The sequence below is a fragment of the Podarcis bocagei genome (assembly GCF_964188305.1).
Source record: "Podarcis bocagei genome assembly, chromosome: 13".
Lineage (NCBI taxonomy): Eukaryota > Metazoa > Chordata > Lepidosauria > Squamata > Lacertidae > Podarcis > Podarcis bocagei.
In genome coordinates this window covers 17,827,991-17,844,524 of record NC_138138.1, presented here as the reverse complement: position 1 = coordinate 17,844,524, position 16,534 = coordinate 17,827,991, and the positions used below count along the sequence as shown (strand labels likewise).

General features: G+C 45.9%; 1 protein-coding gene across 4 annotated transcripts; it reads left to right on the top strand.

Moving 5' to 3' along the window:
• Positions 1 to 579: 579 nt before the first annotated feature.
• ASPDH (aspartate dehydrogenase domain containing) lies at positions 580 to 15,758 on the top strand. Of its 4 annotated transcripts, XM_081166811.1 has the most exons (9): positions 580 to 755; positions 1,065 to 1,199; positions 4,885 to 4,949; positions 6,483 to 6,627; positions 8,842 to 8,926; positions 12,286 to 12,435; positions 13,250 to 13,476; positions 13,590 to 13,729; positions 15,546 to 15,758. In XM_081166811.1, the coding sequence occupies exons 2-9, from the start codon at positions 1,168 to 1,170 to the stop codon at positions 15,581 to 15,583; spliced, it is 882 nt and encodes a 293-aa protein (XP_081022937.1). In that variant the 5' UTR covers positions 580 to 755; positions 1,065 to 1,167; the 3' UTR covers positions 15,584 to 15,758. The 4 variants fall into 4 exon arrangements, with proteins under 4 accessions (XP_081022937.1, XP_081022938.1, XP_081022940.1 ...); XM_081166812.1 differs by lacking the exon at positions 1,065 to 1,199 and having other exon boundaries at positions 581 to 755; XM_081166814.1 differs by lacking the exons at positions 580 to 755; positions 1,065 to 1,199 and adding an exon at positions 2,950 to 3,003.
• Positions 15,759 to 16,534: the final 776 nt, after the last annotated feature.

Sequence of the window (16,534 nt, the reverse complement as noted above, 5' to 3'; positions counted from 1 at the left end):
TGGAGCAGGAACGTCTCTGGAGACCACAATTTAAGAAGGATGTTGACAAGCTGGAACATGTGCAGAGGAGGGCAACCAAGATGATCAAGGGTCTGGAAACCATGCCCTATGAGGAGCGGTTGAGGGATTTTGGTATGCTTAGCCTGGAAAAGAGGAGACTGAGACTGAGATCCGATAGCCACCTTCAAATACCTTAAAGGCTGTAACATGGAAGAGGGAACCAGCTTGTTTTCTCCTGCTCTAGAGGGTAGGATTCGAACCCATGGCTTCACATTACAAGAAAGCAGATTACAACTAAACATCAGGAAGAACCTTCTGATGGTAAGATCTGTTCAACAGTGGAAAGGTCTCCCTAGGGAGGTTGCGGACTCTCCTTCCTTGTGTGGGATGTGAAACACAAGAGCAGTCAAGTACAACATTCCTAGAGTGAACATGTTTTACACATGGGGAGGAATGTTTGTCCAGCCAGCAGGTAAACTTCCTGTTTCCTTCTGGGCTGGGACACACTTTCTCCTTATGTGACTAGAGGTGGGTGTGGCCTCACCTGTGCAGGTAACGACAAAAGCACAGGGCAAGGCAGCCACCTCCCTCTATGACTACTTTCCTTGAAGAAGCAACATCTGCTTAGCCAAAGATGCTCTCTTGGCCTCCAGCCAAGAGAGGACAAAGGGACTGTCTCTTTATGGGATAGTTTCCAGGTGTATGTTACTTTTCTAAGCTAAGTCTGCCTTCTGGGATCCGATGGTGAACAGAATGTGAGTAAACTCTTTTTATATTTTTATAGAAGACTGTGCCTGTTATCTTTTATGAGGGAATAAGGGGAAAATACCAGAACAGTTATTATAGAGGTTTTAGCGAACCTGAACAAACGCATCCGCTGTGTGTTTAAAAAGGGGAACGTTACTCTGCTAAAATGTGAACTTGTTAACACAAGTTGGAAAGGCTATAATCAAACAATATATCCTCTCCTGCATCTCTGAACATTCCCACACCTTGGAGGTTTTTCAGCAGAGGTTGTGTGGCCATCTGTCATGGATGCTTTAGCTGAGATTCCCGCATTGCAGGGCATTGGACTAGATGATCACTGATGTCTCATCCAACTCGACGATTCTATGATTCTACGGACACAGGAATAATCTTCCCTGCGCTTGGGAACCTTGATATTGCATGGAGGCTCCTAAATGTATTCAGCTGAACAGGTAAATACATTCCTGCTCAATGTGGCAATGGTGGAATAGGAGCTGACATGCATAGTGGAGTTGAAGGGAGAGCTGGCATGTGCTTCTCCCTACGCAGGTTTGGGCAAGGACACCTGAATAGGACACCTGGATTCCTTGTTAATTCGTCCGCTCATTCCTTTTCTCAGTCTGCTTGATCCCATCCCACTTTCGGAGCAAACTTTTTCTGTGTGCTGCAGCCAATTTATCGGTTGTCTGTGAGTTCACCGGGGCAAATGTGCAAATTCAGCATTTGTCAAGCGTTTGGGCGGGGGATGAACAAGCAAAAACGCAAGTTTGCAAGTGTAGGAGGAAGAGGGATAAATGAAGGGGAAGCAGGCCAAAGCTTATACCAGGACAGAGAGGGACAATAGTCAACAGAAACATTATTCATCTGAACTAGCAGTCATTCCAAGCATGACCTAAAACACAACGGGAACCTCGAACGACACAATCAACATCACATCTGGTTTGTCCCTTAGCTGAAACTGGAAGCGTTTGTGGATGTGAGCAAATGCTAGGGATGGATAGACCTGTCAATTTCAGTTCCACTGTTTCTTATTTTTTTCAGTCTTCAGCTTGCCCCATGTCCACATCACTTTGCAGAAAATAAAAATCCTCATGAGAACTCACCAGTGCTTTGGTGCATGTTTTTCCAAATAAACAGCTTAGCAAGCAATTTACCTTAATATAATGCATTTTTATATGCTATGCTCACTATTTTTTTTAAATGCAAACTTTCCCCCTGATATTCATTTGTGTACATGTTGTCAGGTCCAAGAAGTGCAGATTTTGAAGAATAGCTATGTTTTGGTTCATGTATTTTTTTTTTGCGGAACTGCCAATTGAATAGGTAAAGGGACCCCTGACCATTAGGTCCAGTTGCGGCCGACTCTGGGGTTGCGGCGCTCATCTTGCTTTATTGGCCGAGGGAGCCGACGTACAGCTTCCGGGTCATGTGGCCAGCATGACTAAGCCACTTCTGGCGAACCAGAGCAGCGCACGGAAACGCCATTTACCTTCCTGCCGGAGCGGTACCTATTTATCTACTTGCACTTTGATGTGCTTTCGAACTGCTAGGTTGGCAGGAGCAGGGACCGAGCAATGGAAGCTCACCCCATCGCGGGGATTCGAACCGCCGACTTTCTGATCAGCAAGTCCTAGGCTCTGTGGTTTAACCCACAGCGCCACCCGCGTCCCTTTGCTAATTGAATAGGTTCGCATTAAAATGTGAAATGAGCGGTACTTCTCCCCCCGTCTTTAGTGAATACACAAGAAGCTGCTCCTCTTTTATAAATATAAATTTTATAAAGCCCCTAACAAAACACAAAGCTGAAATCCTACACACGCGTAGCTGGGAGCAAGTCCGACTGATCTCAGTGGGACTTCTTCCGAGCAGACATGAATAAGATTGCACTGCCAGCCCTAAAGTGATGCCCCTGGAACATTGAAGTACTTGGAAGTGCAAGGAGCGTGTAATGACAACATAAAAATGCTACCTGTGGCAATTAATCTGTGACGACGCATTCACATATCCAAGTCATTATTTGATGCTATATAGCCAAGAAGCAGCTCGGCAGAGTTTACGAGGGAATTTCACTAGCTGTCTTCTAACTAATGCCTGCCTGCCAACAACCCATTCTCTGGGGAATTGCAGGCCCCAGGCTAATAATTAACATCCTCCAGGGATTAATTGACCAAAGGGCACCAATACAAATAAGTCCTCTGTTTTGTGCTGGTATCCTGCAGTTGCCTGAGTGCCAGAGAATCAGTGCAACCGACTCAGGTGAGTCAGTTCAAAAAGTGGAGGGGTTTGGGGGCCTATAGGTATGTGGCTGGTGGAAGTCTATTTCGGATGGTGAGTTATTAACTAACTGGAAGGATAAGACAAAGAAATAAAGAGAGAGGAGTGGTAGCTAATACAGACATTCCTAGACTACAGCACCCATCATCTCTGACAACATATGGATGGCAGATGGGTAAGGATGGAAGGATTAGTCAATTTCGCTCACATTTCCAATCTTAAACTCAGTTTTTCACATTTCCGCAGCAAGTGGTGGATTTTAGTACGGATTTCTTCTGATGAACACAAGTTTGCATGCAGTTTTGACTAATTTTTGCGAGCAATTTCCTGTAATATAATGAATTTCTGTATGTTGTTTTAATGAATGCATTCATTTTAAACACACTTGCCCCCTTAATATATACATTTTTGTAAACCTTGGGTGGTTAGAGAAATGCATCGCAACATTCAGATAAATGCAAATTTCGAAAGATGGGGGCGTTTCGGTTCTGGAAAGTGTGATAGATTCAGTTTTAAATGCAAAGGCAATGTTTTAATGGAAAGAAGGAGAAGTCCCAATGAAAGAAGAATGGATACAAAAACGAAAATGGCAAAACTTACTGGAAAAATAAGAACTCAAGATAACAAACTTCTTATAAAAGAATGGAAATGGTTTATTGGATATTTACAAACAAACTGTGAACAGATAAGAACAGTGGCAGGCTTAATGTAATAACCTGCAGTTTTATAAGAGTATACATTTAAAGTAGATGAATAAATGTTTAAGTTAATTTGGAATATGCAGGAAATATAAAAAATAAATTTTAGGAACCACAGGAAGAGGGTAAAGGAAGTCGAGTTTAGAAATGTTAAAATTATTGTAAAATTATTGAAATGTATAAAATTGAAAATATATATATATTGAAATATATATAATGAAAACTGAATAAAAAATCTGCTCTACGCCAAACCATAGGTTCCTCACCCTTGATATAGAGGCAGGCGGTGTCAATGGTGGCAGAAGTGGAACAAAATGTAAAAGAGAAGAAACAGGGATGCACTATTCAAAGGATGAACAGGGAAGGAAAGACAGGCATATTTTCTCAGGGCTCCTTCACACGCATGCCTATCACGTGACGAAGCAACATCCACTGATGTCTTGCAGGCGCTATCATACCATCTCAAAACATAAATGCTTTTCAGTGGAATCCATTCACACAGATCCAGCTGCGGCTGATCAATTAAATGAGTAATGAGAAATCTAGGGGGTGTGAAGGTGAAGAATCGGCTCTTAAATTCAAAAAGCTGCTCACTCTGAAGTGTCAAACGGCACAGGAGCTCTTTCTCTCTTTGTACATCTTTTTATACGTGCGCACACAGAGAGCACTGCAGGCGGATGCTTAACCTGTACAAACATGCAATCCACTTTAAAATTTACAATGGGTTTTCATATTTGCTTTATGCAAATATTATTGCTACAATTAATATTTTTCGCCTTGGGAATCAAAATGAAGATGGAGCAGTGAGTGTTTTGCCCAGTGGTGAATTTGGGGTGCAATCCTGCATGTCAACGATGGCCCTCAAATATTACTGGACTACAACTCCCATCGTCCCTGACCATTGGGCATGCTGACGGGGCCTGATGGGTGTTGGGATCCAGCAATGACTGGAGGGCCAGAAGTTGCTCTGCTGTGTACACTTACATACCTTCAAGTAAATACCACTAAACTCTAGGGGCCTCAAGCTTCTAGAAGACACATATAGGATTTCACTGTTAGATCTGTGGCATAAATATGGGTAGGCAGTCAAACCCTTTCAGTCCCTGATCCATGCTTCTCTGCAGTGAACAATATCACAACAATATCTGTTGTTTTCTTAAACCAGGACAGGCAGAATGTCCGGGGACCAAAGGAGAAGACGGGTTGGAATTGTGGGCTATGGGCATCTAGGTAGGTGGTGTTTCTTGACAATTTCCCTCCTCTGTCCATCTGATTCTTAAGATGGCTTTCCTAGGCAATGTGTTTTCTCCCTTTGTTGAGTACCTTTTCTCACTGTCCAGTCCTCTATTATGTCTTTTATTTCAAAATAAAATTTAAAACACACACACACACAATGTGTTTCATAAAACAATTTATCCTGTCTTGGTTTCGAAAAGACCTGATGATTCTCAGAATACTTGTTATATTGCCATGTCCATGTAACATTTGGAGGTGTGGCCCACAAACTTGATAAGAGTCCTCTGTACCAGTGAGTTTGTGGGCCAGAGTGGCTGAGAAACTGAGAGACCTGATGGATCCTTCCACCCATGCCTCACCATTGACTACCCTGGCTGGGGCTGATGGCAATCCAACAACATTGGGAAGGGTGCAAGTTCCTCATTCCTGCTAAATTATTTGTGTCGCCCTGCCATTAATTTGTGCTGGAGGTGAAACCTAGTGGGGAAGTTCTCTACTTCTAAATGTATAGAGATGTGGGTGGCACTGTGGTCTAAACCACTGAGCCTCCTAGGCTTGTCAATCGGAAGGTTGGCGGTTCGAATCCCTGCAATGGGGTGAGCGCCCATTGCTCTGTCCCAGCTCCTGCCAACCTAGCAGACAGCAGTGCAAGTAGATAAACAGGTACTGCTGTGGTGGGAAGGTAAGTGGAGTTTCTGTGCCCTCTGGTTTCCATCATGGTGTTCTGTTGTGTCAGAAGCGGTTTAGTCATGCTGGCCACATGATCTGGAAAGCTGTCTATGGGCAAACGCTGGCTCCCTTTGCCTGAAAGCGAGATGGGCGCTGCAACCCTATAGTCGCCTTTGACTAGACTTAACCATCCAGGGGTCCTTTACCTTTACAGTCATACCTTGGGTTGAATGTGCTTCAGGTTGAGCACTTTCGGGTTGCTCTTGCGGCAACCCAGAAGTAACGGAGCACGTTACTTCCGGGTTTCGCCACACACCCATGCGCAGACGCTCAAAATGACGTCATGCGCGGAAGTGGCCAAACACGACCTGCGCAGACGCGCTGTCGCGTCTTATGTTCTATTCAGGATGTGAATGTGGCTCCGGAACGGATCCGGTTCGCATCCTGAGGTACCACTGTACTTCTGAATGTATTACTTCTTTAAGAAGAAAATAATTGCTTTGCAGGATCAGAATAATATCTTCCTGTTTTCCCACTGTGTCCAGACAGATCCTTCTTGGCACTCACAAAACAGGGCATGGAAACTGATTCCTTTACTGAGAACTCGAAAAGATGCCACCCAAAGGACAAAAATGAGCTCTGCATCCTAAGAGAACACCATTTCTCTCTCTCTCTCTGTCTTTGTTGTGATGTTAGTCTGTGTCAGAGTTTGAGAAATCCTGGGAAATGATGCCAGAAATTAGTAGACGGGCATTCGTGCTTCTGCAAGAAACAGATTTGACGGGGCAGCAGGTGTTTGAGACACAGAGCCAAGTTCCTGGATCTGTGATACTTTTCTGTTCCACTTTCTGTCTCCAGGCCAGTACCTGGTAAAACGGCTACAAGATGACGGACTCCGACATGGGCTGGAGCTGGCCTTTGTTTGGAACCGGGACGCCAGGAAGCTGGTGGAGATAGTGCCAGAGGAGCTGCAGCTGGGGAAGCTGACGGACTTCTTGGAGCGGTGAGCAAGCAATCCCAGCCAGGACTTGGCTGCTTTCACACGTGTGTGTGTAATGGCGAGGATAATGAAAATGAACCACCATGAACCATGGATGTAGCCAAGGAGGAGGAAGGGAGGGGCAGCTGCCCCCCATAGATAAAAATACATAGCCGAGGTTCTGCCCCCCTAACAAAAGGTCTGCCCCCCCATACCAAAATCGCCCATGCCACAGTACTTTGAGATAAACACTCAGACTGCATTCCCCTGTACGCCTACCTGGGAGTAAGTCTCATCGATCTCACTGGTACTCGCACCCAAGTAAGGGGGAATTTATCTGTCAATTTCACTTTTTGCAATCTTAAATTTTGGTTCCCCCACCTTTCTGCATCAGCCTGTGATATATGTACAGCCGTACCTTGGTTGTCAAACACCTTGGGACTTGGACGTTTTGGCTCCCAAATGATCGAAACCCGGAAGTGACTGCTTTCGAACGTTCTTTTGGAAGCCGAACATCTGGCCGGGCTTCCGATCGGCTGCAGGAGCTTCCTGCAGCCAATCAGAAACCACAATATGGAAGTCAAATGCTTTGGAAGTCCAGCGGACTTCCGGAACAGATTCCATTTGACTTCCAAGATACTACTGTATATGTTTTAAGTCCTCATGAAAATTCACTGGCATTTTAGTGCAATTTCTTCTAATAGACAATATAATTTTTTGCATAATATATACATTTTTGCAACGAAGCATCCCCTAATATATTTTTATATGTCATTTCCATATTTTCATACACATCACTTACCTGGAGAACTGCATTGCAAAATTCAGAGGAGTGTGAATTTCAAAGGATATATTTCAGTTCATATATCATTTTGGAAAGTGTGAATTATGTAGGTTTACCTTAAAATGTGAATTGAGTCTCATTTCTCCCCCATCTCTGCATCCAAGTAAGCAGTCCTAGGATTGCACTGACCTTTCACAATGTTGCCATAGCTCATTGACAGAGCAGATACTTTGCATGCCAAAGGTTTTGTTGTTGTTGACTAGGTTGCCCCAGACACTGGGTGGTTTCCAACATATATAAAAAATAAAACATTTAACATTTAAAAAAAACATCCTTATACAGGGCTGCCTTCAGATATCTTCTAAAGGTCGTATAGTTACTTATCTCCCTGACATCTGATGAGAGGGTGTTCCACGGGGTGGGTGCCACTACCAAGAAGGCCCTCTGCCTGGTTCCCTGTAACTTCACTTTTTGCAGTGAGGGAACTGCCAGAAGGCCCTCGGAGCGGGACCTCAGTGTGCGGGCTGAACGATGGGGGTGAAGACGTTCCTTCAGGTTTACAGGCCCAAGGCCTTTTAGGGCTTAAAAGGTCAGTACCAACACTTTGAATTGTGCTCGGAAACGTGCTGGGAGCCACTGTAGATATTTCAGGACCAGTGTTATATGGTCTCAGCAGCCACTCCCAGTCACCAGTCTCGCTGCCGCATTCTGGATTAGTTATAGTTTCCAAGTCACCTTCAAAGGTAGAGCGCATTGCAGTAGTGCAAGCGGGAGATAACCTGGGCATGCACCACCCTGGCAAGACAGTGCGCAGGCAAGTTGGGTTCAATCCCCAGCTTCTCCAGGTAGGGCTAGGAAAACTCTGGAGAGCCACTGAAAATCAGTCGTCCATAGATGGGGGACTTCAGAGTGGGGGACATAGCTGTCAACCGTCCCTTATTTGGCGGGAAAGTCCCTTATCCTAGCGCTGTGTCCCGCTGCTGTCCCTTATTGATGATGTCCCTTAAATTTCCCGGGTTTCAAAGAAAGCAGCTCTTCTCCCTCCCTCCCTGCTGGTCAGGGAGGAGGGAGGCTCCAACTGTGTTGCTTGGCTGCGTTGCTCACCCAATAAGGAGTCTAAGAATGACTGGGGGTGGAGCTTGCATGTCCTGGGGACTCGCCTTTGCTCAGCGCTTCCCAGCGGAGAGGTGAAAGTGGTTTTCCTTGCTGCATCCCCTTTGCCGGGTTGCTGCGCTGCGGGAACCACCATTTGAGGCTTTGTTTGGCTGCTGATCCCTTATTTTCGAGTCTGCTGGTCCCTTATTTTCAAATCTGTAAGTTGACAGCTACGGTGGGGGATCAGATTGCCATTCCCCACACTTGCCACTAAGGTTTGGCTTGGACCCTCACCCAGAGTGTCCTTGGCACAATTACAAATCCAGCCATCTTACCATGCCTCTCTCCTCTCTCCAAAGGCGGGCTGACGTCATCATTGAAGTGGCCCATCCCTGCATTGTCCAAGATCACGGGGAGTCCTTTCTGAAAGCTGCAGATTTCATGGTAAGGGCTGCAGGTGCCTTCAGAAAGAGGCATCTGGCACCAGAACACCCCCTTCAAGGTGTGGTTAGTTAGATCGCCTTTCTGACCTTGGCTTGGTTCAATGAGAATCATTGTTCTCTCTCTCCCCCCCCCCACTTCTACCCTGCCCCAAACACATTTTTATTCTTCCCATCAACACAATCCCCTGGGTGATATACAAAACGTGCCCCCCCCCAAGGTAGAATAGAAAATAGAATCCAAATAAAGCAAAAGCCAGTATTAAACAAATATCTCCTCCGTCAACAAAATCAGCATAAAATCCATATGACATAGCCTAAAACCCAGCATCAAAAGATCTAAATTGCATGATACAGGTAGTATTGAAAGAGCTAGGAGAATAAAAAGGGTCTTCACTTGACACAGAAAAGGTGTTATTGCAGTTGCCAGGTGAGTCAGTCTGGGGGGAGTGTTCCATAACTTTCCCCTGCCCCAGGGGCCACCTGCATCCAGAGATGTGCTTCTTGCCTCAATCATAGAATCACGGAATTGTACGGCTGGAAGGGACCTCTAAGGGCCATCTAGTCCAACCCTCTGCAATGGAGGAATCACAGCTAAAGAATATCTAATGCAGGCTTCCTCAAACTCGGCCCTCCCGATGTTTTTGGCCTACAACTCCCATGATCCCTAGCTAGCAGGACCAGTGGTCAGGGATGATGGGAATTGTAGTCTCAAAACATGTGGAGGGCTGAGGTTGAGGAAGCCTGCTATAACAAATGCCCACCTAACCTGTCTCAAAACTTCCAAAGGAGGAGAGTCCGCCATCTTCCGAGGTGGCCTGTTCACAATGCTCTCCCTAAAGTTTTTTCGGGTTCTCCTTTCTTCTCATTTTCATGCATTGGTTTGAGCCCTCCCTTCTGGAGTAGCAGAAAACAAGCTTCCTCCATCTTCCATGTGACAGCCCTTCAGATATTAGAAGGTGGCTGCCATGTCACTTCTCAATCTTCTCTTCTTCATGCTGAACATACCCAACTCCCTCAACCATTCCTCATCAGGCTTCCAGACCCTTTATCATGTTGGCCGTCTTCCCCTGCACACTTTCCAGCTTGTCAATATCCAAGTCACCTGGAAGCAAATGAACCTAGCCATGTGTTGGCAGCTGGCTTCATTTTTGTTTATTTTTTAATGTTCTGGGCTGGCAAATTGTAAGTGAGGCTGTTCTGATGCTGTTTGTATAACATAAACTGTCCTGCAGATTTTGCCCTTTCTTTACATTTGTCAATGGTTCTGCACTGTGCAATAGTGTTGTTGTGAACCAGTTTTACTGTGACCAGCCATTGGCATTGTGTGTGTGTGTGTGTGTGTGTGTGTGTGTGTGTGTGTGTGTGAGAGAGAGAGAGAGAGAGAGAGAGAGAGAGAGAGAGAGAGAGATATTTCTCTCACCTATTTATTTTGTAAAGCTTTGTTTTGTTCTGCTAACAGCATAGTTCTGGTCTAGAGCTCAGAAATTTATAAAAATAACCACAGGAGCATTTAAACATCACACAGTGTTATTTATAGGGACCAGACAAAACACAAGAACCTCCGAACACTCCAGATGATTTCTGGTGTCCAGACAGAAGGCCTGCAATAAACAGAGACAATTTGGGCTTGTCCTATTAAGGGAACATGCGTGTTCCTTTTCATTCAGCCTCCATCCACCCCTCGCCCACGATTCAAACCTCACAAATCTAGCATCTGTCTTTCCCCGCTTCTGCCGGAAAAGTTTCTCATCTCAGCCTTGACCGTGTTGTGCAAATAGATTTTTCTTTTGTCTTCCTATATGCTCTTGTGGTTAAAGCCTGCACAATCCAAAAAAAACCTGAACAGTTCTGCAGCTGCTCCAAATCACTTAAAAATAAACAAACCCCCAAATTAACTTTTGGCTCAATAGATGATGTTGATGGTTCTGTTGCCCTTGGGAGATGCCTGTGAAATGGGAGGCAGGAATCGAACCACACAACAGTCGCAGGTGGTGCTTCCTTGCCTCTTCAAAAGAGAGGGTGGAGAGTGATTTCGACTAGTACGCTTTGCATGGTTGTCCATCGCTTGGATGCTGAATCTCAACAGGTGGCAAATGGACCAGATCCGAAGTCCTGAGGGCTCCCCTTCCTGCTTTACATTTTCTTTCCACACCTAGGAAGCTGCCTGATGTTTAATCAGGGCACTCACTGATTCCCCCTTGCTCAGTACTAACTAAACTGGGGGTGGCTGACATGGTGTCTTCCAGACTTTGGTTATGCCACAGAAATATCTATGTTCCCGCCTCTCTCCTCCTAAGACCTCCCCTTCTTAAAACCCTTGCCCCTGTCAGGAGGTCCTACACACGAGTAGGAGTCTGGCAGAGACACATGCCCGACTGGCATGTTCTCTCCCTCCTGGTCGTTCGTTCGGGAGATTCAAAAGCTTTCTCCAGCCCAAACATCACAGTGACTGATACAAAGAGGCATCAGCACACTTCAGGATCAGCAGAGTATAGGCAGTCAGCGTTCAGACTCAGTAATGCAGCAATTTAGCTAAACTACGTTTATTTACTTTTGAATTATGGTGCTGGAGGAGACTCTTGAGAGTCCCATGGACTGCAAGAAGATCAAACCTATCCATTCTGAAGGAAATCAGCCCTGAGTGCTCACTGGAAGGACAGATCCTGAAGCTGAGACTCCAATACTTTGGCCACCTCATGAGAAGAGAAGACTCCCTGGAAAAGACCCTGATGTTGGGAAAGATGGAGGGCACAAGGAGAAGGGGACGACAGAGGATGAGAAGGTTGGATAGTGTTCTCAAAGCTACCAGCATGAGTTTGACTAAACTGCGGGAGGCAGTGGAAGACAGAAGTGCCTGGTGTGCTCTGGTCCATGGGGTCACGAAGAGTCGGACACGACTAAACAACAACAATGTTTATTTACATATATACACTCGGAGCATCGTAACCCAGCTCCTTCCTCTTCAGCATCAGACAGCAAAGAGAAAGGACAAAGGACAAATGACAAATGACCTACATCATGGAAACACAGTAATACAAACATCCTGTCTCCGTCACTTCCCACAATGTGGAATGAAAACATACACCATCATGTGATATAAACAATCCCATGACTGCAACACGGGAAAAGAATCCTAACAGGCCCACCCCCACTGCTTATCCCACTGAAAATGAACTTCCTTCCAACCCCACTGCTCTGGTCAGATGCTAATTTCTCCCACATTCTTTCTGCATTCAACAAAATAAATTATTTGCCATTAAATAAATGGGGAGGAGTAGCCAGTCTGCACCCAAATCATCATTCTCCCTCTAGCTTCCCAACACCAGCAGCTGCAAAGTAAACATTTCTACATTCTCCTAGGTGGGATCGCCAACGGCCTTGGCAGATTTAGACACTGAGCTTAAATTACGCAAAGCTGCAAGAGAGGCCGGGCACACCCTCTATATCCCCAGTGGGGCTTTATGGGGTGGACAAGACATCCAGAGGTTGGATGATGGAGGGTTGCTTCAGGTAAGATGCCAGAGGGGGGCATCGCATTGGCAGTGCGAGTAGGTAAATGGGAAGACTGGAAAGAGGAAGGAGTGTGTGGCAGTATATTGACTACCAGAATTGATTTGATTGATTGCAGATTTATAAACCACTTGATCAAAAAAGATCTTCAAGCAGTGTAAAAACGTACGTTTTTTGTTTACATTGTAATCCTGGCTTTGTTCCATGACAGAACTAGGTGGTGATGCCCTATGATATGCATCACATACTCTTAAATCATGCCCTATTATTAAATATTGCTAATCCAGAATTTAGCAACAATTTGACTTTTAGAAGACCTCCAAAGGCAGCCCTGTTCAGGGAAGTTTTTAATGGGTGATAGATATAGGTAGGTAGCCATGCTGGTCTGCTGTAGTCGAAACAAAATAAAAAAAAACTCCTTCCAGGTATCTGAAGAAGTGTGCATGCACACGAAAGCTCATACCAATACCAAACTTAGTTGGTCTCTAAGGTGTTACGGGAAGGAATTTTTTTATTTAATGAGTGATGTTTTATTGTACTTTTAATATTTTGTTGGAAGCTGCCCAGAGTGGTTTGGGCAACCAAGTCAGATGGAATGCATATTATTATTATTATTATTATTATTATTATTATTATTATTATTATTATTATTATTATTATTATTATTATTATACTACACTGAAATGTTTAACTGTTTCTTTGATGGTTCCTTAAATCTTCCTGTCGCACTTGCCATCCTCCTCTGTCACACCACACCCCTTGAAAACCTCTGATCTAAGGCAAATTCTCTGACTCTTATCCTTCCATCTTCTAGGCACTGACTGTTACAATGGTGAAACACCCCAGCAGCTTCCGACTGGGTGGCCACCTGGGGGAGCTTGCAAAAGGTGCCCAGCAGGAACGCGTGGTCCTCTATAACGGCCCTGTGCGGAGATTGTGTCCCTTGGCTCCCAACAACGTCAACACCATGGCAGCAGCCTGCATGGCCGCACCCAGCCTGGGCTTCGACGGCGTGAAAGGCTGTCTTATAGCTGACCCCAAGTGAGTCCCAGGCCTCTGCCTGCCGGGTGGGTGGGAATGTTGGCAAACTGATGGCGCCTGCCACCATCCTACTTTAAAGCTCCAGTCTAACTGACTGCTCTTCCCCACCACAGCCTCCCCGATTACCACATGGTGGAGATCGAGGCCACTGGACATGGCGGCTTCTCCGTCAGCACGAAGCGCAAGAACCCAGCTGCCTGTGGGGCCGTCACAGGGGCAGCCACTTTTGCCGCTTTCTGGAGCAGCCTGTTAGGTGAGGATGAAACCCCCTAGTCTAGCATCCTGTTCTCAGGGCAGTCAAGCGCCAACGGGAAGCTTGCAAGCGAGATCTGAGTGCGACAGCAACCTCCCCACTTCCTAATTTTCCAATATGATGGTGCCACGTTTTGCTCTGATCCTGACTCTTAATGCTAACTGCATCCTTCTACCCTCCAACACTTCTCCGATGAAAATAGGGATGTCTTAATCAATAATAAAAGGGACGCAGGTGGCGCTGTGGGTTAAACCACAGAGCCTAGGACTTGCCGATTAGAAGGTTGGCTGTTCGAATCCCCGCAACGGGGTGAGCTCCTGTTGCTCGGTCCCTGCTCCTGCCAACCTAGCAGTTTGAAAGCACGTCAAAGTGCAAGTAGATAAATAGGTACCGCTCCGGCGGGAAGGTAAACAGTGTTTCCATGTGCTGCTCTGGTTCGCCAGAGGTGGCTTAGTCATGCTGGCCACATGACCCGGAAGCTGTACGCTGGCTCCCTCGGCCAGTAAAGCGAGATGAGCGCCGCAACCCCAGATTCAGCCACGACTGGACCTAATAGTCAGGGGTCCCTTTACCTTTACTTTAATCAATAATAATTATTATTTTACTATTTACTATTTATACTATTGCATACCCTCCAACATTTCTCCAATTAAAATAGGGAAGTCATATTCAATAATAAGAATAATACCCCGCCCATCTGACTGTGTTGCCCCAGCCGTTGCAGAGGTCTAAGGGAAAGTATGCAGGTGGTATTCTAGGTCCCGGGATGGGGATCCCGAGGCCTTGGAAGCCAAATGCTTGTCTGCACACCTCGCTTAGTGCTCTCCCAACCCACACCTCCTCCCCTGGCCACAGCTTGCATTGTCCCTGCTCCACAACCTCTAGAACAGCAGTTCTCAACCTGTGGGTCCCCAGATGTTGTTGGACTACAACTCCCATCATCCCTGAGCTCTGGCCTTGCTAGCTAGGGGTGATGGGAGTTGTAGTTCAACAACATCTGAGGACCCACAGGTTGAGAAAGGCTGCTCTAGAATGTCTTCTTCAACTGTGATGACACCCCTTCCTTGCTTGGATTGGAGGGCTGTGTGTGTTTAGAAACAGATGACTTCTGCATGGCTGGAACAAAGGTCCTTCATGGAGAGAACGCAGCCCTGGAAAACGTTCCCCATCCCTGTTATATACGAATAGCAAACTCATTCTCCATGTTGAGGAGTTTGGATTTGATATCCCGCTTTATGACTACCCGAAGGAGTCTCAAAGCGGCTAACATTCTCCTTTCCCTTCCTCCCCCACAACAAACACTCTGTGAGGTGAGTGGGGCTGAGAGACTTCAAGAAGTGTGACTAGCCCAAGGTCACCCAGCAGCTGCATGTGGAGGTGCGGAGACGCGAACCCGGTTCACCAGATTACGAGTCCACCGCTTTTAACCACTACACCACACTGGCTCTCAGAAGATTATGTAGCCAAAGCAGAACCCTCTGTGCACAAAGAAGGGAGGTATCTGCAGGCTTGGGGGAACACCAAGGTTTGCAGCACCCATCATCATCATCATCATCATTTTTAGTGGGGGAAAGCCCTAAGGGGCGGGAATTCACCCTCAAAAGCAGCCCATAGAAGACTGAGCATGGGAACAGCGAACTCCATTCATTCACCTGGTAGAAAACTCCATTGAACACAATAGGACTTACTTCTGGGTAGAAGTGTATAGAATTGCCCGGTTCATCTTGTGTTGTCTATCGTGATGTCTTGAGTGGCCCTGTTGGGCGATGGGGTTTGGCAGTTCTTTGGGCTCTGACTTTTCTTTTCCTTTCCACAGTGTGCCAGGGCCACGGAGGCCGAGTCTATCTCTGCTGAGCTTTATTGCATCTGTTCTCTAGAGGATTCACAGACGAGCTCCGTGGGTGCCAGAGGTTCGGTTGCAGGGAGCTGAGAAGGCCGGGAAAGAAAAGAGAAATACCAGCTTCAAACCCCGCTGCATGCCTTTAATCCATCAAATCTATAAACATCTATCTGTCTCTGCCTTCTTCCATTTCCAGCAGCCTTCTTGTCTCGCACCCGCCGTCCACAAGCAATCTGAATTCTGCAGTCCTGTGTACACTTACTTAGGAGCAAGTCCCATTTGGCCTATTAGAGAGATGCCCTCAAGAGTCTTTCATGTGATTCAAGGGTGTTTTAGAGGAACAGGGAAGGGCTATTCCAAGTGCCACTCACGGCAATATTGCTGCAACACTGGCGAGTTAAAATATCCCCCGGTGATTGAGGAGCAGACGGAACACATATTATTGTCAATTAGAGAAAATGGAAGAGATGTGGGGAAAGACCAGGGGAGATAATCTGACTGGCCTTCCTCAACTGTTATACTAAATATCTAATTATAAGAATATATGAGGAAAGAAGCCTCTTAACCTGGCTCGTTTCCCCCCTCTTTCTCCTTCCCTTTAAAAAATACTCATTAATACTTCAATTTTCTCTCTTTTACTTGGCACTGTTTATTATTGTTTAGAGGCTACAACCCAGCTTAGGACAACTTGTATTACAACTCTAAACAGGCTTACAGAGGAATAAGGCCCACTGAATTCAATGGCACTAAGTAAAATATGCTTAGGCTCACACTGTTAATTTATTGGCAGGGTCCAGGGTATCGTCTGAAGGCACATGAGGAGACCATCTTGTTGAAGATAAGCGGGTCTGGGTTTGATCAGTGGCTGGATGGGTCACTAGCAGGGAACCACACTTACAGGATCATGGAATCTTATGCTACCTTGGGTTCCATGATTGAAAAATAGTGGGATAACACTGCGGTTA